This window comes from Lonchura striata, chromosome 5 (assembly GCF_050655825.1).
Source record: "Lonchura striata isolate lonStrDom1 chromosome 5, ASM5065582v1, whole genome shotgun sequence".
Classification (NCBI taxonomy): domain Eukaryota; kingdom Metazoa; phylum Chordata; class Aves; order Passeriformes; family Estrildidae; genus Lonchura; species Lonchura striata.
Window position 1 is genome coordinate 17,704,675 of NC_140707.1, and position 23,047 is coordinate 17,727,721.

At 39.2% G+C, this 23,047-nt stretch overlaps 1 protein-coding gene across 3 annotated transcripts in view; it reads left to right on the forward strand.

The window, feature by feature from the left end:
* Window positions 1-23,047, forward strand: part of NELL1 (neural EGFL like 1) — a 286,520-nt gene that overhangs the window by 196,775 nt on the left and 66,698 nt on the right. For all 3 annotated transcript variants that reach the window (XM_021528531.4, XM_021528532.4, XM_021528533.3), the window contains exon 15: window positions 22,798-22,893. In XM_021528531.4, coding sequence (XP_021384206.3) covers window positions 22,798-22,893 — 96 coding nt within the window. The remainder of the gene's footprint in view (window positions 1-22,797; window positions 22,894-23,047) is intronic.

Below are 23,047 nucleotides of genomic sequence, written 5' to 3' on the forward strand. Positions count from 1 at the left end.
TAGTGGGTAGCCTGGTAGGTCACCATTCAAAATACCAAAAAGGCCTCAATAATCTTAACAATTTATGCATTATGAGGAGTTTGGGAGGACTTCCAGCCTGAATTCTCCTCCAGGAAGAATTATACGATCTTGTGGATGAATGTAATCATTGGCTTTAAATACTGTAATAGCCTGAGAAGTCTTAGAAGATGATTACAGGGAATTTCTATACAGCTGGAGCTTCTCATTTGGAAGTAGCATAGAAAGTGAGGTGGTATTGCTCTATTGCTTTAGGTGACAGCGAGCTGCTACTGTGAACCAGCTCAGTGAAAAGTGAGGTACTTTAGTTACTAGAGGCAAAGAAGCTTTAATATTGTACAAAAAATTAATCTAAGATCTCACTGAAGATATTGTATGAACTTCTGTCATGTTTTCTCCAGAAAGATGATTTTAAATGAGGAACATGTTCAGTGATGACTGAGGGTGTGTGCAGAAATGCAGAATCTATCTGATAAAAATGGATTAGAGTGGTTTTTTTTAGCATTAGCTGTATAAAGCTTGTGAAGATTTATTTGTACCTAGTACAAATCCAGTGAGAGATAAACATCAAGGGAGAAGAAGAAAAGTGGTAAAGGACACTGCAGTTACAAATGATACAAAATTTTAAAGAATATTTGAGCTTGAAAATAAGAAGATTCCTGAGCATTTACAATGTAATCATGCCAGAATTTTTTAATGACCCATTCCACATACCATTATTTAATACAGAAATCTCAAAGGGGGAGAGCCCAGAGAACACAAAGTGCTGCGACAGGCTGCAAGGATTTGGTGATTTCCTGTGCTGCCACAGTTGTGGCTGTAGCTGCACTTCTGAGCAGAACTTGCTGTGAGATGTCTGTGTATGAGTGGGAGGAGGGGGATCAGCATGAGAGGTCTCTGTGGTGTTAATGGAAGATGTTTAAAGGTGAGGTTGTAGTGCTTTACTACATCTGTGTGCCCCTGCAAGGGGAGTGGGGCATCATCTGCATGAGGTGTGTTATCTGCTGGCATCTGGCACCAAGCAGCTGCTCAGAGGCACCTGGAGGAACAAAACCAGCTGTGGAGATGTACTTCTGGCAGGTGTCCCTGCCTGGTGGCAGGATGGGCTGCTTTGGGTGTGGGAATGGTCTGGCCCTGTCCATAGGGGATCCACCCTTGCACATACAAGTTCTCCATCACCCCCTGGCATGTCATATTTTCTACTTGATGGCAAATCAGGGGTTGAAGTGATTGATGGGCCAGACCAAGGCAGTGCCAAGGATCTGTCAGACCATGACCATGATTCCAAAACACAGGGAAGTGTTTTCTGACACTGATAAGTGATGATGTATTTACTAGGTCAAGGTCTTTTACTAAGGAGGAGGTACAAAGGGAAGTGCTTTTTGGGTAAGCTGTTCTATTTCAGGGTGTTTAAAGCCATCATAAAGATACAGTTAGCATTTCAATGAAAAAAAGGATCAAAACCAGAAAAACTCTATGTGCATTTACTTGGATTACTGAGTAAGAAATCTGACCTAGCAGTTAATGCACTGAGTCAAAAATGAGAGTGAAACTATTTAGGGTAAGCAGTAAATGAAGAGATAAGAACACTAATATTTTATTTCAGGCAGAAGCTAGGAGTTCAGAAATACAGAGGTTTGGTTTCATGGCACAAATAAATGTGTGGGTGAGGGAGCACAAGGACATACATCACAGAACTCTGGCTCTCCCTTCGGGGTGTGCTCCATGTTAACTCAGATGTGATCACTGCTGGGAGCTGTGGTTTGAGATCCATGAGGCACATGGATCTCAGTATCCAAGTGGATAAATGAAAAAGCAAAGAAAGGTTATAAGAAAATGCTTATTGCACTCTTTCATTGAAATAAAGCTCTCAATAAGAAAACCCTCACTTATGTACTGATAAAGGCCAGCTTTTATACATAGCATCATATGCACCAGCCTTGAAAGAGAGAAATGAGGACAAGGGGTCTGTCTGCGAAAAGCTTAAAAACTCACCAGACAAACCCCCTACACCCTTCTTGTTTGTACCTGAAATACCAATTTAATGTATGGAATAAATTTATGCTTCACCATGAAGTTTGTTATGAACTATATAAAGAGAATCTAAAACCAAAATCAAAGTCAGTGACCTGACCTGACTGACAAGAATTTAAATTAATGTGAAAAAACTTCTGAGCTCACCAGCACATATACAAATGTTTAGAAATCTATACAGCTCAAGCCAGAGCAGTAAATAAAGATGAGCACTGCAGTCAGCTCTTGTATCATTTAAGCATCTGGTCTGCTGCAGTCATGCCAAATTTAGTTCATGTAAAATAGATGTAAATGAATGTCTCTTGCAAAAGAGACTACAAAGTGAATATCTGCTAAATGGAATGTTGCTGCGGCAGAGTGACAAGAAAAGAGATTTCAGAATTGTTGTACAGAAATTCTAAAAGTTTTCTGCAGCTGCAGTTGGTTTAGCAAACAGGATTCCATCATCTTTTGGGGAAAAATGTAGTGTGTTCAGAAAAATGCATTTTTGCTATTTAAGCAAACTGGGTAAGCCGTATCTGTTAGTACAATTCCAATCGCCCTTCTAAATACTGTATGTGCTGGTGAGACCGGAAGTTGTTTCACATTAATTTCTCCTCCAGAGCTCAAAGCATGCAAACACAGCATCTACCTTAGAGAAAGCTGTTCCTTTCTTCTTCACACAGTGCCATGGCAGCTCCAGCACGGACCTGGGCAGAGAAACACGAGCGCTCGAGTGCGTGGTGCCCTCAAACAGGCTGGCAGGCAGCAGCAAAAGCAGGGCTGAGGCAGGAGTGACAGGGAATTGGCCAAATAGCATCAAAATTCTTCCTCTTCTCTCCCATCCCAACCCTGACCCAGCCTTGACCTGACCCTGCAAAGCAGTCACAGGTGGGAACATCCCTGCATCTTCCTCTTGGAGCACGAGCAAAAGCCTAACTTCAGCTTCAGGTCTGGACTTGAGAAGATGCCAAGCGCCCTTTTTGCAGTATTACTTGGAGTATTTGATGATAGGAATAGTTTCTACAAGTTGTGTTTTGTTGTTGAAGCATTTACAAGTTTTCTGTGGTTTGTGATATTAACCCTTGGAGTCTTCCTCTTGTGTCTGGACAATGGGCTTCTTGGAAGTTGTGTGGGAAGCAGCAAATCCTGAGGGTTACCTACACACTGATAGCTTCTTGTATTTCCAGGTGCCACCTTAAAAGATTCTAGCCTGGCCAAGGTGAGACAAACCATGAATGCACAATGTAAAAGTTCTTCAGACACCTGTTTATTAAGGGCACCTTTCAAAAAAATCAGAGACTTAGTTATTATGCCCTCGTTTATTCCACTTATATTCCATGACAGTGAGATGGAAATTTATATCCATTTGACTGACTGTCCTTGTGTGTAATTTCTCTACCACTTCGGTAAAGAAAATGTAGCTCCCTGAGAGACATCAGAGAAGCAAATTAGAAGGACCTTTGGAAAAAATCAATGATTGAAGCCCCTTTTAAATAACCTTATTGATCATCTTGGTCAATACTTCAGCTGGGGAGATTATGCATGTGCTGGGTATTCTGGTCATGGAGAGGAACTGAGGTATTTCATCTGTGCTCTGGCTACTTCCCAGTGACTTCTTTCATTTTCAGAGCAGCTGGCAAGCTCAATGGAAACACTGATAAGATGATGTGTGATGAATTTGTTGGAACTTCTTTAGTTAATGAATGTCTTGGAGATGCCCTTTCAGCCTCTCTTCAGCTCCTATCTCTTCCAGGAGTGGGATCACTGCTGCTGCCAGGCTTTTAGTTCATCCTGCTGCTGACAGTATGATTGACTTGTTTGGGCAGCAGCTATGTCCTGGAAGAAAGGAAAATTTTCTTTAAATGAGGAGAGCCCCTATTAGAAAGCCTTAACTGTTGGAGTAAGGTCAGAGTGGAAGCAGTAGAGGAGGTTGTGAGCAGACTGGTTAGAACCAGCTGAACTGTGGTTTGTGACTCCTTTCCTACTTTTAAAAGTTTATAGCAGCATACCAGCCTACATCCATACCATTTGGCTTTAGTCTAACTGAGCATTTTGTTCAGTTTCACTAAAGTTCATCTTACTGGGAGAGTTGGGAGGTTTTTTGGTTTTTTTTTTTCAGTGTGTTAGGGACTAAGAATTTGCTGCTGTTTATTCCTCAGTTTAGTTCTTCTGAGGCCTATGCCTTTCATGCTAAGACAGTCCCTGAGCAGTCAAAGGTATGTTCTGTGCCCTCTTATTCATGTGACTTTATGTGCAAGGTGGCCCTTGGGTACTGGCAAGTGTGTGGTATGTGCTGGGGCAGGCAGGCTGCTCTAGGTGTGACCTTAGAAGTTCTTAACAGGCAGAATTCTTCTGTGCAAGCCTTGTTTTCTTGTAATAATTCTTGTCTAATGGCTCAAGGTTGGACCCCCCCCCCCCCCCCCCGCCCCTCTCAATTTTTCTAGGAGAGAATGAGCTGGATTATAGATTTCTGTAGATAATATTTAGCCTTTCTGCTTTCAACTTCAACATCTTGGTGTTCGTGTCTCAATCTGACATATTAGACATTAAATGTCTGTTGAGGATACATGTACTTGTCAAAGCTGCAGCAGACTTTGGGGAAAAGCTGTGATGAATATTAGGAATATATGATGTTAGCTTTATTGCAGAGCTGTACTACTCAAATTGCCACCCCTTACATCTGTGGCCATCATTAAATGTGCAAAAGGCCAAGCTGTAACTAAACAGGACTGTAACTGTGCTGGGGATGTGCCAGTGGCATAAATGGGGACGACAACAGCATGTAATAGCCTTCTGGAGTTAAAAACATTATGCCTTAGGCTGATCTGCCAGCTCAGATGCTGATTTGGGAGAGCAGTCACTGGGGTTTCAGTCCTTTGAGCTGATACACTTTATTTTCACCCCACCTGTAGAATGCTCTTTTTCAATTACTTAAAGTGCCTTTGCACTGATGGTTCATGGAGTTCACGTACCTATGACAATTTTGCTATAAAATATCTTAAAGAGCTGTAATCATTGCAGTGAATGATCAGTTTGTGTCAGAAGTAGTGGGGCAGCATGTTTACTCTTAATTTTACATAAGTTCTTTCATAATGTGTGCAATTACGAATTATAATTCTTAAACTGAATCAGGACCATGGGTTTATATTTGTTAAGGTTACCTTTTAGTCATCAGAATCTGTTTTCAGACTCTTCTGTGCATCATATGTGTAATGACACAGTCACTTCGGTGCCTTTTCCAATGATAACAGCTTTTTCTTTCAATTTCTTTGCAGTTTTAGGTGTTGAAAGCTAGTACTTCCCTTCATGGGATTCTTCTGTCTTTTGAAGTCACCATGCACTTCTCTTTTGATTTTTAAAATTTAAATATTAAAAGATGTGGCCAGAATTCCTGTGCAGCCAACAGTATTCTCTTTTTTGGGTGATTGGTTGTCATTGAGATTTACATCTAGAGTTGCTGTCATTTTTCTGTGTGTTTTATCACTTTCTCACTTCTTCCACCCTTTCACACATCCCAAGTGTTTTGTTTTGTTTCATTTACTTCCTTCTTTCTCTGCTCCTTTTTACTTTCATTTGTGGTTTTTTCCTGGAACTTTTGGAAGAGAAAGACAAAATGCATCCATCCCTTCTCTGGCATTTGAGCAAAGCTCCAAGTTTCCTGCTGGTGATTGTCCCTCCTCTTAAAGCCCAGCTTTAAGTGAATTCCTTCACTCTGGCACTCTTCAGAAACAGATAAAGATATGTTATTCAGAGGTCCTTTGGATCTGGGGTGCTTTATCCTCTCATAAGAATAATCATGATAAACTGTGGCCAGGGGCCTAAGAAAGGTCACGAGAAACTCATGTCAATGTATACAATAGAACAACATAAGTTTAATAATTAATGTGTTAAGTTATATAACAATAGAATATAAAATATGTTCAGCTCGAAAGCCATGTGGGAGTCAGATTTGGGTCTGTACCCCTGATTCCCAGAGCTCTCAATAAAAGCACCTGCAGATAATCATATCCTGTGATTATGTGTGTTCCTGAACACTGACACAAGGACTTCCAAAATCCATTTATAGAGAGGAGAATCCTCCTAATGAGGATTGATTTCTTTCTGTTCATTTAGATGTGTTCTTGCTTTTGTGTGCTGTTACTCCCTATCTGCAAGATGAGCTAGCAGATTTTGTATTTGAGATAAAGGCTCGGATTGAATTTGCAGCTCACATGCTCTCATAATATCATTACTTAGCTGCAGTTATGGTTTTAATATGAATTGGCAGCAGCCTTTACAGACAGGCTGAATTTCATAGAAACCTAACTTAAAATGCACAGAATGAGAAAAATGCCTCTCTGGAAGGGCTCCTGCTGAGCTGATAACAGTCTACAGGAAGACATCTATTGAAAGAGAAGTAAAGAAATATCAGAAATAGCCTTAGGTTGTTCAGCTCTTATTTTCATCTTTATTAAACTATTTTCAGCTTCGTTAATGCTGTGTTTAATTTTTCCAGCATTTCCAAACCCCCTAATTTAGTTTGCACTACAATTAGGACACTGGATGTTGCACTATTTGCCTCTTCTATTTAAAACAAGTGAAACAACAGGATGGATTTTCAGTGTATTAAAGAAACTGGAGTTCCTCCAAAGACTCTGATTATTCCAAATGGCAAATCTCAGAGGCTGGCTAAGTGGAAACAAAAATTGTTATGTTGGTTAGCTGTCCTGTGGACTTATTTTCTCACTCTGGAGACTTTCCAAACTGTTTCTTCTACTAACATCTTGGCTTCAGGATTTCTTCCCCTTCAATATGGATATTCTCATGAAGATTGTTACCCACAAATTAATAGCAATGGAGGTAGAGCCTCTCTTCAGGAAAACAAACAAACAAACAAAAAAACCAAAGAAAAAACCCACCATAAACCCTCTTCAATAATGCAAGGAGCTAGAGAAACTTCCTGATGTTATGGCCGTGCTGTTAGAAACCAACTGAGATCCCACTCAGCTTTCCTGACATCACTAAGCATCTTTACTTTTTTTCTTGGAGGCTCAAGCACCCAGGGGTTGGGGCAGTAGAGAAGGAAACCTCTCTGAACCTGACCTGCATGATCTCACTCAGCACGTGATCAAGGTGCTCATATGTTAGATTTATTTTTCATTGGATCTCTCTGCCCTGCTGTTTGGCCTGGTTTTTTGTTGTTATTGGTGCAGGTGGGGTTGGGTTGGTTTTTTTTAGGGAAATATTTGCTATATAAGCAAATGTAAATAATGAACTTCATTGTAGCACTCTTCTAATACAACTGGTATATTTAATATTGTTTTAGGTCACATTATCAACTGTTCCTGCCCACTGCTTAAACACAATGGCAGCACCAAATTGTAGTTATCAATGTAAAGCAATGCTTGCTACAGACTTATTTGGCACATACATGTTACTGAAGCAGCAAGGTTAAATTTATGAATTTTATATGCTAGAGAATAGATTAAGATGTTTCAGCTTGGAGGAACTATTTATCTATTTATCTTTGTGTTAAAATCATTTGGGTGGCTGTTATGTTTTGTTATTTTCCTGTGAGGTTTTGCTTGTTCATGAGTGAACAGTATCATTTTCCCTCAATGTTTTGACTCTTTATTGTTCCCAGGAGATACCTTGTTTATTTGTCTTGCTCCTGGTCTGTCACAACATTTTTAGTTTGACTCAGATTTCTTACAAGTTTGCAAATGGCAAATCTTGTAATCTCATTTGGTTCACCAAACATCGTACACAGCTCTGAGAAACATTCCCATTTCACTGAAGTGCCTCCTCAGTGGCACAACAGAGGTAGAACTAAGTCACTGGTATTGTGATGCTGGATTTGTTGATTTATTCAACAATAACAAAATACAATAGCAAATAGGTGAATTACCTAGGCTGAATTCCCTTGAGTATTTAATGGATATAGAAATATCTTATTCCTGTATGTGTCTTTTGGAAACAACAAAAATCAATTCTTTCTTAAGTACCTTCATTCAGCTTCCTAATGTCTTAAATGTGTATTTAAAACCCTGATACTGGTCAATTGAGTAAATGGGGTTGTGAACCCTGAGAAAGCAGAGCTTTTTCATGGCAATAGCAACATCCCAGTATTACTGGTATCTCACACTCCACTCTAAAAAATGCACTGTCTTTATCTTGCCCTATGGCTTTTGAAGTTCTGCCAACCTCCTGGAGCTTGAGAATTACTGTGCTGGCTAATGTGCCATACAGAGCACGATTTGAAAGGTTTGTTTTAGATGGATGTAAGATCTGTGGCAGTACACTACAGGCAGGGCAGTCTGAGAAGTCTTTCCCTGTTGCTGACTCTAACTATTTGGTGGTTAAATAGATGACTTCAGCCTCTGGATTACCTTTCAGAAGTACAAGCCTGTCAGGCTGTACTTCTGCAGGAGATTTCTCTCTGTACAGGTTTGGTGCTGCTGCCCATTACTTTCTTCAAGCCCATTTGGTGGCTGTGGAATTATCATATTTCTCGTCTGATAATAAAATGTCAGTTCCTGAAATGTTGACATGTCAGCTGCAGTGCACAAGAGTGATAGTAATTTTAACTAGAAGCTTGCTTTCTATATATTTTTATTTCAAGTTTTTATTTCTAGGTATATATTTTTATTTCAAGTTTTCTGTTTATACAGCAACAGAAAATACTATTAGTGCTATCCTCAAGCAGTAGTTTTGTTTGCTATTAATGACAGATTATGTACACTGTAAGAGATTTATTTTCTTTTTACTATGCACTATTATTCATAGTGTAGAACACATCTAGTAATTTTACTGGGAGATTTTTTTGGAAAAAAATAAGAAAACAGTAAGAATATAACAGAAGTGTGCATAAAGTTTCACAGAGCTGTTCAGAAAGAACCTTTTCCCCACAGTTTGACTTGTTTTGTCAGTGTACATTAGTAATGACCACTTGGTGCTGCTCAGTGAAAGCATATACCTTTTTTTAAGTCAAATAATACTTAAAAATGTCTCTAAACAGAAATTACTTCTGTATGTAGCCACTTGTGTGAGAACTTAAAGTTTAAGAGTTCAAGAGTGATTTTTTTTTTTCCCATTGGAATGGAAAGGAAGGTATTTAAAAAGTTCTTTTAGTCTGCTGGAATTTGTATTAGTGAAACAATACAAAGGAAAGGAAATAGTAAGGAAATACTTGCAGTGCTTTGCTTTTGTTTCCTACCTGGTTTAATTAGGCATATTTTCAACTTCACACTGATGTAATTGGAAACAACCAGAGAATGGACAAGATTGAAAGGGACCACAGTGGGTTATCTGTTCCGACCTCCCTGCTCAAGCAGGGTCATCCCAGAGCACACAGCCCAGGATTACAGCCAGGCAGAGCTTGAATATCTCCACTGAGGGAGATATTCTCATAGATATATATCTCTGGGCAACCTGCTCCAAGATAGAGTCTCCAAGCAAAGTTCTTCCTCATATTCAGGGGGAACTTGCTGTGCATCTGTTTCTGCCATTGCCTGTCACCTCATTGCTGACAGCCCCAAGCAGATGATGGAGCCTGGCCCAAGCTCTGACACCCCAAGCAGATGATGGAGCCTGGCCCAAGCTCTGACACCCTGAGCAGATGATGGAGCCTGGTCCATGCTCTGACACCCCGAGCAGATGATGGAGCCTGGTCCATGCTCTGACACCCCGAGCAGATGATGGAGCCTGGTCCATGCTCTGACTCCTCCCTGCAGGTGACTGACTGGCAGACACTGACAGTTCCCCTCTCAGTCATCTCTTCTGGAGCTGAACAAGCCCAGCTCCCCCAGCCTTTCCTCCTGAGGGAGAGGCTCCATCCCTTCCCCACCTTTGTCCCTGTCTGTGGAACCTCTCCAGGAGCTCCACGTCTCTCCTGTGCTGGGGAGCCAGAACAGGACACGGCACTCCAGGTGTGCCCCACCAGGGCTGGGCAGAGGGGCAGGGTCACCAACCTGGACCTGCTGGCAGTGCTGTCCCTAAAGCACCCCAGGACCCCACTGCACCCACCCTAAAGCACCCCAGGACCCCACTGCACCCACCCTAGAGCACCCCAGGACCCCACTGCACCCACCCTAGAGCACCCCAGAACCCCACTGCACCCACCCTAAAGCACCCCAGAACCCCACTGCACCCACCCTAGAGCACCCCAGGACCCCACTGCACCCACCCTAAAGCACCCCAGGACCCCATTGCACCCACCCTAAAGCACACCAGGACCCCACTGCACTCACCCTAAAGCACCCCAGGACTCCATTGGCCTCCTTGGCCACAGCTGGCTCTTGGACAGTTTCTTGTCCACTGGGATTGAGACAGAGTGAAAATTTAACACGGTAGAAATCCATTTAGATTTAAGTGAAATGTGCCACTTTGACCTTGCTAAATATGCTGTTGAGTCTGGTGACTGCATGCCTAGCAAAACTACCCCAGCTAAGGAGAAAGAATACAAATTTCCACACTAAAAAATAAGAGATAAGAAAGACTCCTCAGACCTTAAAACAGACAGGGCAGAGTGACCCAAGAGTTCTTTCTGTACTTTCTAATAAAAACTAAGTACAAGTGTAACTAGCTGTAAGTACAATGTGAAATCAGCAAAATGAATATGCATTAACCTATTGTGAAATTCTATGCATATAGAAACTAGTAAAGGTAATAAAAATGGATCAAGAGTTCTCAGAAGTACACATGTCCATGAAAAGGCAATAAATCCCAACATGCATCCACAGCACTGTACATAAACATACCTTTCCCTACAAATCTTTATTAGAATTGTAGAGTTTAATTTTTCATCCACGTTTCAGGATGCTCAGGTCCTTCCCACACAGCTGCTTTCTAGCAGGTCAATGAGTATCTTTGAAATAAATACTAATGTTTTCAAAATAAGCAAAATTGTTGTATCTGATGTATGCATCTCCACTCTACACACACACACATATATATATATATATATATACATCTCATTCTTGGATTGAGTGGCATGCTTTGGTGTTAAACAAAGTGCCATGTAGAATTATGCTGAGCATACACTGATTTCCAGTAAGGCACATGAAGACCAGGTGCTGCATGAGAGAATATACTACATTGTATTATGTTTCTGATTATTTTATTGAATCGTGACACGGCATTGACTTATTTCCTCTACCTGATGAGTGACATTTTCATATGAACAAGAATATCAAAACAATGCACCATTGCACTGCAAAGTACATGCCCATTTGCCATAGTTTATACTTGATAGATAAAATAAACAGCCTAAAGCAGTTTCCTTTCTAGTGCAGATCCTGGTTGCTCATGGTGCTGAAATATTTGAGATACCTTTCCATCAACCCTTTAATAATTTTAATTTGGTTTTCAGATATTTCCTCTGTAGCTGTCTGTTTATGCTTGAACCCAAGTATTTCAGAAAAGCTAATTCTCACAGAAGTCACTCCTATGATTTGTGACTTATTTCAAAGAACATGTACTTTGTGGAGCTCATTTGCTTGTTCTTTTAAGAGGATACTTGCAGATTCAAGTAATATGGTTTTGGAAGGTATTTTTAGAAGATTTAGTAAAACCACTCACAGATTCAGTAAGTAAGCTGCATTGGAGGGCAGGACTGGGGCATTAAAATTGTTTGTGTTTTATAAAGTCAGGTGCTCATCATCTGCCACAACTGCTGTGACCAGATTGCAGAAAGTCTCAGCATGAGGATATTGAGAACAGAAACATGCATATCCAGATATTCAGAAATACCTCACTCTCCTTTGCTAAGCCAGTCACAGCAGGCAACTGGAAAAAGCTAACAATCAATGAATCTTACCTTATTTCATATCACAATATACATAGGGAAGAATTTCCACAAATCAGGGAAAATAACTGTCCCTTTCTCTTCTTCCAGATCACTTCTTGGGCCATACTGTTTGTAGGTTGTCTTCAGGATCTGTGCAGTGTGGCTGTGGTGGGTCCACACAGCCATTCTTCTCAGCTGTGAAACACATGCACATGGATTTCTCTGAATCAATTCAGGAATATTGCAATTATGTTTCTCCTTCCTAGAATTATTCAATGCAAAGCAATTTTTTTTTTTTTTTTTTTGACAGGAAAGGATTAAATGGGATGTTTAACCTTGATTTGGGAAGAGGGCTAACCTCTGACAAGCTAAAGGCTGAATTTCATGTTGTGGAAAATTTCTTGCTATTGCACTTTTAAAAAATTATTTATTTATTTTAGTAATTATCTATAAACAGTCTTGTAATTCTTAGGGACTTTAGAATGCATAGCTGGGACACTTTGTGTGCATAATCAAAATACGTCTATATATATATATATATATATGGCATGCATGTGATCAAATCTCTTCAGAGCATTCAAAACTAAATTTGTTTTTATTCAAGGGAGCAGGATGTTAGGACCAAGTAGAAGTGTGTGCCACAACAACAAAGATAAATGCCATAGCTTCGTTAGTTCCCCACACAGCATTTATGGATATGAAGCAGTTTAGTCATGATATCAGGGAATGGATACATCTGTTAAGAGAAATGCATTTTATGCATCATAAAATTAAATGTTGCATTGCCAAGATGTATAGGAAGTATTCCTATAGTCTGTTTTTGCAAACTAAACATTGCAACGAGCTACCCTAAGAAGGTAGAACTGGAAATCTCTTTTGAAATCATATTCCATTAGGAACGCACACTGTACTTTATGGAAGGATTACAGCTGTCTTTTATGGTGCTTTATTTTTTCTACACTGAGACCAAGCTGTGTACTGTTGGCAGACTAATGCTTAAGAAAGGTATTTCAAATTTATGTTGAACTATATCATCCTAAATGATTCCAAAGCACTAAAAAAAATCTAGGCAGCATCTGTCCCCTGGTGCTCCTGAAGTGCCGTTCTCAATCTGAGAGGGAAACAAACACTAGCTGGAGTGTTTTGCATGTGTTGGGAAAGAAAATTTTGGCCAGACACCCCAGCCTTGAGTACTGCGCTTCTGGAAAGTTACTGCACCTCTGATAGAATAATAAAATTGTTAAAGTTGGAAAAGACTTACAAGATCCTTGAGTCCAAGTGTTAACCCAGCACCAACCATCCCATCACTGAACCGTGTCCCCAAGTGCCACATCCACATATCCTTTCAATACCACCACTGCTCTGGGCAGCATGTTGCAATGCTTGACAGCCCTTTTAGGGAAGAAATTTTTCCCAGTATATCCAGTGTAAAAGCACGCTTGAGCTAGCTGTAGGGATTTCTCATAACTTCAGTTTTTTGAAGTACGAGACATTGTGCTGGAGCCTGTACGGCAAAATAGAGAGTGCAATGATCCAGAATCATTGAAGTCAGATTGGTGACCAAGGTGTCACTGCTCTGTAAAAAGCAACCAAGGATCTGTGTGTCATTTTCCAATGCTGGTTTGCTGTTCCCTGACATGTTACTACTCAGTTCTCTACAGAAAATACAAAAGGAGACAGGGAATAGGTGGCAAAGTCAATGTTATATATGTTTTCAGGATATCAGCTGAAATATTTGCATGGTTACATAAGCATGCAAAGACATAAGTCAGCAGTATGGTCTTATAAGCAGTGACAGTGATGTAGTCCTTGGAGTCTTGTAGCTCCAAAAATTTAGAGGATAAATTCTTAGACTGTGTAAATTGGTATAGATTACTAATTGACACTAGCAGAGAGGGTGGCCCCTTGGGTTTCTGAAATGCTCTTGGCTTGTTCAAAGATTATACACACAAAGATTATATTTGCTTGTCTGCTCTTACTTGTTAAATGCATTCTTTATTAAATTGCATTTCTGTAGTTAACACTGTTCTGTAGAAGTGCCTGGCAGGTTCAGGCTCTTAATGCATCTTCCTCACTGGGGGGTTCTAAGGTTTAATTGTTCATAATGCATAAAGGCTTGAGATTAAAGGATTTATTTAAAAGCAACATATTATGATGATTACAAAGTTGATGTGTATAACACCTGCTTTCACACTAGCTTCAGCAAAAGCAATCTCTGCTTTTAGAATGAAATTTCTCTGGAACAGTGAGAACAAGATCACTTTTCAGGGCTTGTTTTTTTTCGCTATTGAAAAAATCTGGTGTCTTTGGGAAGACAAAATATCAAAGTTTGGTCTCTTTTTTAATGGATAAAACTAATTTGCTAAGATTGTATCAGGTGAATCCTGGTATTGAGATAAACATATATTTTGCCACTGGGAAAATTAAAATAATTGCTAGAAGTATACTTTTGTATTTTTGAGAAGAATCTGCTATTGTGGTAATATTTTAGCTACTGAAAATATTTATAATTTAAAGTTCACATAGGAACTGAGATTGTCTCCAGTTAATGGTTATTTGCATTCTCTTTTTGATCCATCAACTGCAAAAACCAGAAGAGGTGTAGGAGTGCAAAAGTTATCCAGACCTATAAGAGAAAATTCATTATTTAGTGTGATATGTTTTTGCAGTGTTTGAATCTCTCATCCTTCACCTCTCCAACCCCTCCTCATTGTTTTCCTTGTTATTCTTTTTTCCCTTATATAAACTTGATCCGAACTGAGCCTGATTGCCCTGGGGCATTGCTTATGGGACCCAGGGCTTTTCATCTCTTGATTGCCTTCTTGGCAGCATCTTTAGTGAATTCAGACCTCTGTCTGTTAGAGACTGCAAGGTAAGGTAGATTCTGTAAATGGAGATTAACTGCTAATTCTGTTCCTTAATGGGGAAATGTCTATATCTAAGGTGCATCTCTCCTGATAAGGAGCAAGGCTGGAGGGGATTGGGGGGAGCTCTGAAAGTTTCACCTGCTGAAGTCCTTCCTGTTGTGTGGGCACAGGACTCTGATCCCTGGGACCGACAATTCCTAATTCCTGTCCTTCTGCTCTTGGTCAATACAATCTGATCCACTTTTGAATAAGGAACATTTTTTTTGAGTGGAGTGTCTTGGAATAATGAGTGAGATTTGAAAGGTGATGAAAAAGCCCTTTAGAAAACGTTTTCAGAGACACCATTGTAGCTGTTATTGCAGCATAAGTATAATAAAATACAATGAGAGAACACCTGAATTTTAGTGTGCTTGTTCAAAAAGAAATACCTCAAGGTCTCTTAATGTCTTTGTAAATTATTTGTAATTTACTTGTCTTTACACATGCCTGATCCAGACCTGAAAGTCCCATTGCCCATTTCTTTTCCATTTTTGTCTAATTCATCCCAGTAAGGTCACCTTCAGATAGTTAAATGTTATCAATAATTCCTTGGTTTGCTATTGCATATTTTGTGCAGCTATCAATGCAAGGGATTTTTTTCAAATTCAATTATGTTTACAATAAGCTATGAGCAACCTTAAAAAAATATTGCTGAATTTGAGACTTCACAGGCTGATTGCACACAGTAAACATCCTCACTTTCAGCCATGACTGAAAATGCTTTCTTAAAGTTTCTCTACAATTTCAAAAGATAGTGTTTCTCATATAGAGAATTACCTCACTACAATGTTTTATTAACATTGTAGGCCTTTTCGTTACACCTTATTGAACATTCCAGTGTTTTTCATAACACACAGTTATTTGAGGGTGCTTGGATAGATTTTTATTTAGCAATATAGAGTAAATCTCTCCCACTGAGACAGAATGTTTCTCATTGGTAACCAGGCTTGTGTTTTGTTGGCAAGGATGCCTGTCAGTCCTGCAGGGCAAGGCAAGGAGAGTGAATTAAATGTGTATTTACCTGTTACATTAAAAGTGTATTTACCTGTTACAGCAGGGGTGATCCAGCTGTTCTTCTGCTGAATGTGTCTACAGAGGGTGCTTGTATGGATTGGAATACTGGGATGAGAAATCTGTCATATGTATGTTGCTGGAAAATTATTTTAATGTTGTCTGAATATTCCATATACTGTACTGTGGCCAAGCAGAGCTTGGATTGCATGTGCTGTTATTGAATTCAGGATTTTTTTCTGTGAGTTCAATGAAATTTGAAGTAAGGTCTTTACAAAGTTTTGGTAATAGATCAAGCAAGAGAAAATGCTTTTGTTGTGCTTCTGGAATATGCTTCTTTATCCTTAACTTAGAATTGTTTAAGCATTACTGATTTCTAAAGAAACTTACGTTTGTAAATATGATTTTTTCGATAGCCATTTGTTAAAACAAACAGCAAGTATAATAAGCACATTCACGTGATGCAGAGAAAAACTGCAGTTGTACTATGTGTCATGTCATTTCTCAAAGTAAATTGCAGTTTGATTTTGCAGTTTAAACTGTTGACTTGAATTTTGAAAGATTATGTTGGGTTGGATTGTGGAAGAAGGATTCTGCCCTATTTTGTCATGCTTATTATTAGGTTACTAGAGAGACAGCTGCAGTTGGCTTAAAATGGTGCACTAAAAATATTGAAGAGTCTAGCCTTGAGGAAACAGAGCAGTAAAATGGCAACAAGAATATTCATTTAGCACAGTTATCTGGGGATGTGAGAGATGCTTTCAAAAGCATAATATATCACAGGACAATTTTTATTATATTGCTTTTGTCCCTTACTGCTTCTATTGATCTTTTTCAAATATTTTTTTCAAAATTGTCACATAGCTGTCTTCAAAGCCATAAAATAAGGCTGACATTAAAAAGGGTTTCATATATGCCATTTTACCAAGAAAGCAGAAGGGACAGATTCTGTCTATTCAATATGCTTTCTGAATTAATTTAATTAAATATAGCTTGTTTGTTGATTAGAATATATTTTAGGTGAAAATGTATTAATTAGGGTGGGTGACTTGCACATTCAAAAATAAGCTCCATTAGTGGGGTAGTACAAAGGAAATTATTAGCATTTATCACTGTGATTCATTGTACTAATTTTCAGGAGTTTAGGTTTCATTTTTCAAAATAATTCAGCATTTCCAGCTGAAGAGCACTTGAGCCCACACTGAAAGTATCCAGGTGAATGGCCTGCTGCTTGCCCACAAATGGCCACAGCTTGATTACATATCAGTCAAGCAGAACACCAAGCAACAAGAGAATTTAGCATCATACAACAGTAAAGAAAGGGCTCAGAGTTCAGAGCCTTCAGAGAGGTATGCTCAGCCTTCCAAATTCACCTAAATCTCAATTGTGTAAGAACTGTGTGACAGAGCACTGGGAACTTGCAAAAATTCACTGCTTTATCAGCTGAAATAGCCTACTGACAAACTCTAAACTATTAGGTCACCACTTCAATAAATACTATGCAGCATGCAAATGTATACATAGACACACAAACTAACGCACAGTGTGTGTGTATGCCTGTTATATTTGACAGAATTTCTTTCTAATGTATTTTTTATTCTTCGTAATCCTGCTAGGGAATTTTCTATTTTGCCCTTTTTTCTGTCTTTCGCTGTGTGTTGCCTGCCAAATTTGAAGGAATTCCTTCATGCTTTTCTGAGTAATTTGAAAAACTCTCATCTCCTAACTTAAATTCTGAATTCATTGATCTTTTTTCAAAGTTAGCTCTCATACACTTACACATTTTGTACTGCTAGGAATTGGAATTTTGACTACACTAGGCAGCAATTCTGCTAATTACATTTGCAAAGTATCTTTTAGTGTGTGAAATTTCTAGCAAAATAATTCAGGAATAATAGTTTTATGATCAGCTGATCGAAAATCTGAAATTTACAGGCTGAATAAAGCTCCTGCAGACTGCACATAAAATCCAAAGCATAAACTGGGTTGCAAGCCCCTGACAAAAGCGAGAGCTGCCCAGCTGAGGGTTTGTCCTCCACTCTGGGATGTGTTTGCACCCTGACTGCCACACTGACCTGAAATCAGGGACCTCATAAGACAGGAAAGCTGGACAGGACAGAATGCAGATGGAACCAATATGGTTAATGCTACATTCTCCGTTTATTAGTGAGAATATGGCAGTTTATATGCACTTCAATATAGTTCACAGTTTACAAAGGCACTCTCATTGGCAAGCTAACATTGTTTACCTTTGCCTTAAGGTGATCAAGCTTGTCACACTGCAGCTCTACCCTAATTAACACTCAGATAGCTCATTACTTTGTAGCTACCTTAACATAATTTCTAACTGCCCCACAACTAATTTCTTACTGTGTCAAAGGCTCCTAGGCCCCATCAAAGCCGCTTATCAGGGGCCCAGTCTGAGGGGTAGCTGAATTCTCACTCCAGACATAAATCATGCCCTCTCGCTCTCAGAAATTCTGCAACACTGACCCACGCTCCCTTTCATGCTTCAACACGTTGGAAGAATATTTTCCAGGACCATTCTTTTGGCCAAAGCCCATTCCTGCCAGCTTTGTCCTTCTCTGACTCCAGCCAGCTGTAAAAGGTCTCCAATGGCATTTGACAGACTGTGTGTGAGTAAGTCACACCCTGTGTCCAACGGATGCAGTTCACTGAAGCAAAAGGAGTTTTGTACTTTTATACATGCTAGTGTCACACTTGAGTACAGAGAAAAAGAGCAGAGCCCCTGCTGCTCCCTTATTTTAGTTGTGTGTTTTCACTTTCCCAGCTGTCCCCTAAGCCCACCTGAGCAACTGGTATCATCTGATTATTCTGGTATTTGGCTTACATGGTTGGATTGTTACCAACTGCACCCCTGTGTGTGCTTGTCTGAGGAAATCCAATCAGCCAATAAAACTGGGGTCCTTCCATCAACTGATTATCAAACTCCTTGGATAGTTACACCAGCCTGTCTCTCTCCCAACACTGTGTATTTTTGCTTACCCAGGCAGTCTGTGCCTGACCCCTTCCTTGCTTTTCCTGAATATCCATTTTTTAATTTCACAGGCAATAAGTATATAAAAAATAATACAAATTGTTTGTTTGGGAAATAATAATTTGTATCTCTTCAGAGGCAAGTAGCATTCCTTTCAATTTGTAGGGTAATTGTTTGGTTTTATTTATTTATTTTCTTTTACTATAACAATTTTATATATTCAGGTATACATGTTTTGTAGTATCTACTGGATTACACTTGAAAGTGAGAGGTTCCATGCTGCAGTATCTGCCTTCCTGTGGTAGCCCAGTGAGGTAGTGCATTGTGCTGCCAAACAAAAACCAGAATAGAGCAGCTTGTGCATCTCTGACGATGTACATCAGAAATGAAATTTCCCCTCTGCAGAGAAAGTATGTCTATTCAGGAATAATCTTCATATAATAAAGGCTTTTATTTTGGAGGAAGAAATCTGTTGACATTGGAGAGATCTGTTGATTTTGGCAGAAGCCTCCTGAAATCAACAGATTGTTTCTTTTACATACAGAATACTGAATAAGCCTCTAAACAATAGAAGTTTACTTGTGTAGACTTTACCCTAATGGCATCTTCACTTAATTTTCCTGATCCAACCTTTATGGTAAATTCAGTAACTCTTCTCCTCTTTATCAAGATTGTCAGCTTGCAAATGATTTCACAGACAGGATCTACTTGTGGGAATACATTAGCAAGATTTGATCCAGCCATGATTTGTCTTTCATGTGTTAACTTTGAGTAGGAGGGAGTCTGCAATCAACATTTCTAACTGGTACTGGTAATTCCACCACCCCCAGATTGACTTCTGATTTTGAGGGTTCCAAACCACAGTGGAAATCTATATCCCAGAGACCATATGTCATATAAGAAAGCATAAGCCCAAAAGGAGGTATTTTCATGGGCACTCCAGTTGGTTTCCTACTCAGCTGCTGAACAGCTCCCTGTTGGGTCCTCTTGTCCATCAGGCACAGGTACAGATGGGATGTCAGGATTTTACTTAATTTCTTCTGCTAATGCTGTAAAGAAAAAAATCTCATTATTGGAAATGAATTAATTTTGAGAAAATGTGTTAAAAGGCTGCAGCCAGAGGCAGGGCTATTAGAGAAAAGAGCTCAGATAAATGAAATTTGGCAAAATTGCTAGCAACTGGAGCTGTATATTGAAATGTAATTGAAACCTATTATTAGAGGTACTGAGCATTTTTATTATTCAGAGTAGTGCTATCAGTACTGCATATAGTACTGTGAGCTCTTTTTTAGCAGTTAAGTACAGTAGTCTTTAGTCTGATTTTTTAACTGTGTTCTGAGAGTCGTGGGTTTGACATTCTATTTCCTGCAAGCCTCTACAAGGCAAGAGCGAGATGGTTTGTACAAGAACCATCTGGGAAACAGCATGATAGTGCTGGCACTCTTCCTTGGGGTTTCTCCTCTTGCATAAAAATGTGAGGATGAACTACACCCCAGAAATCCAGCAAAGCCTGAGTGACAAAGACAAGCACGGTTAGTCTGCGTTGCACAGGATCTTTCAGCATTTACAAAAACTGAGTTATATTCTTTCCTCCTGCAGCCATTTCTCAGCTTCTTCCTCAGCTTCGTCCTCCAACAAATTATTTTGCAAATATTTTGGTTTTGTTTTTTGTTTTTTTTTCCCTGTAAGTTGCTAAGATGGGAGATATAAGGGATAGTAACATTTCTAATTACTTGACAAGTAAGTGCTAGCACATTTGAATATGCATATAGGAGGTAGAGCTGTAGGAAGGAATAGAAAGATAGATTTTTGGCCTTTCTCTCAGATGTGAATGGCACACCTGGCTGTGCCTGTGGATGTCAATCCAGCTGCTGTACTGACATAATATGCAAGCTCTAAGGGGAACCTTTTACATGACCAGCCCTGTCACATAATCTTTCCCTGCTAGAAATCTTTTTAAGAGAACAGAAGGAAATGCCACCTCACCCTGCTGACCTCCTAACAGGATTTACGTAAGAAGCAGATATTTCACAGTACTAAGTTGGTCCTATCCATTATGGTGGCAAAGAAAGTGCATGAGAGCTGTCACTGAAGCCTTCTTACCTTCCTGTCTCTACCAGCATGAATAACTTTCAGTGGGCATGCATGATTTTTATAGACAATAAACATCATCTTTTTTTCCCCGTTATGAATTCTTTCAAGAGCCCCATGTGGTTCTTTCCCAGTGTAATATGGGATATCTTAAGGATGAGCTATACACTCTTTTTGCCAATATATTTTTTTCTTTTTCCCTTGTATCTGCTCTGACACAGATTCTCCTTCTTTTGATGTTGTGCAGAAATGTATTACTACTTCACAAAAGTCTCTGTTTACTCACTATTTCAAACCAGAAAATATGTAGATGTAGAATTTAACTTGCATCTTCTCTGAGAATGCTGAGACTAGAGATGAGTAAACATGCTTTCAATAGCTCTGGAAGGAATTTTTAGAGTCTCATCATGGTTTTGTATACTTTGAGTTGTATTTCCTACCAGTACTTTCAGCTTTCTGCACAGTTATACTTTCTTACAAATATTTATATGCAAAAAAAACCCACCCCAAACTACTCTTACACTGTATTTCTCTTCTTCTCATTCAGAAATTGGCTGTTTAAAAATAGATATATTTTAGAAGATTCCCATATGGAGTGTGTGCATTGATGGGGAGGAAGTGTGACTGTGCTTTCTCCACACCACTGCCTTGCTCCAGGGGCACTTATAATATTCTACTGTGATCTTCTAAAACACTTCAGCATTCTTCTCCTCCATAAAGCATATATGAATGCTATGAATTATATATTTACAGGAAGGCAGATGTGTCTATCAGTTCAGTCACGAGACACAACGATGTGGTTTTTTGCCTCTAAGTGGTTAACAACTGCAAAAGATTCTTTTTAATGCCTAGAACCCTGTTCACTTTATTTTTCTTTTTAGTGCAGTGGAAAATAAATCTTAAACATTTCTTCTGTTATCTAGCACTTTAAGCCTTTTCATAGCATTTGTAACATCTCTTTGCCAACACTCCATCTGTGATTTTAGCTTGCAGGAAACACTTTGCAAATCTGTTATTAGCTTCGATGCAGAGAGCCGCTGTTTAAATATTAATTGCAACTTCTCTCCTAAGTGCAGTCAAACCCACTCAGGCACTTGTGGAGTTCAGTGAATGTTAAGGGCAGGGAGGGTGTCAGGGGTAGGGCTGCTCTTAGCTGGAGCAAGGGTCCTACTCAGGTTACCAGTACTAGTACAGAAGTGTCCTGATGCCCCCTTCCCTCCCCCAAAAACAAATAAAAAGGAGTAACTTTAAACAGTGAGCAGACTTCTTGCACACTCAGTGGTCTTCCTGCCAAACTGGCTGTGAGCAAGAGGAACATCACACAGTGCTGGCAGTAAAAGATGAGATCCATCAGCTGTTTGAAATACAGTTATTGGGCACACACACTTCTGGAGAACTTCAGTATTGCTCCATCAAAAACCACATCTCAGGAGAGACATTTATATTGGGGTTGAGCCCTTCTCACATTTTCAGTCATGATCCTCACCCTATTTAATTTCTTAATTCCACAAAACATACTTTACAATAAAAATTTAAAATGCAAAATATTAAGTGTTTACAGACATTTTGGAAAAGTATTTGATAGAAGTGAGGAACACAGTATTTAACACCACCCAACCTGCCTGTTTTCTGTGGATTAGCAGAGCATTATAATTGTCATATGCATATTCAATATAATGGAACGATGATCAGCCCCATTAAAACCTTATGATGTATTTTTTCCTCTCTTCTTTTTCCAGATGGTTACTAATTTTTTATTGGTGAGGTGGTTTGCCTATGGTGTAATCTGAGATTTTTCCTCTTTAGTGAGCTTTTTCTTTAGTGATTTTTCCTCATTTTAGTGAGTTGCTTCTCTTTGTGTTTGCAGGTGGACTGAATTTTAATATGCTAAATTCTGTTAAATGCTTAGAATTTAGATAATTTTCTTATTATCTTTCAAATGTATATTTTAAAAAATTAAGTATTACCCACATATTCCTTTTATCTTGCAGCATTCTGTGAAGAAGGGTGCAGATATGGTGGAACTTGTGTAGCTCCTAACAAATGTCTCTGCCCTTCTGGATTCACTGGAAGTCATTGTGAGAAAGGTAAAGCTTTACTGAAAAACACCTTCTTTGGTAATGAGAAGTATGGTATGTGGGAGAAGTAATTCCTTTCTATCCTTTCATTCTGCTTGATGTTTTCTCTCCAGTGAAGATATACAACTGTTCCATTTCTGCCTTTTCTGCACTGCAAGTTTGT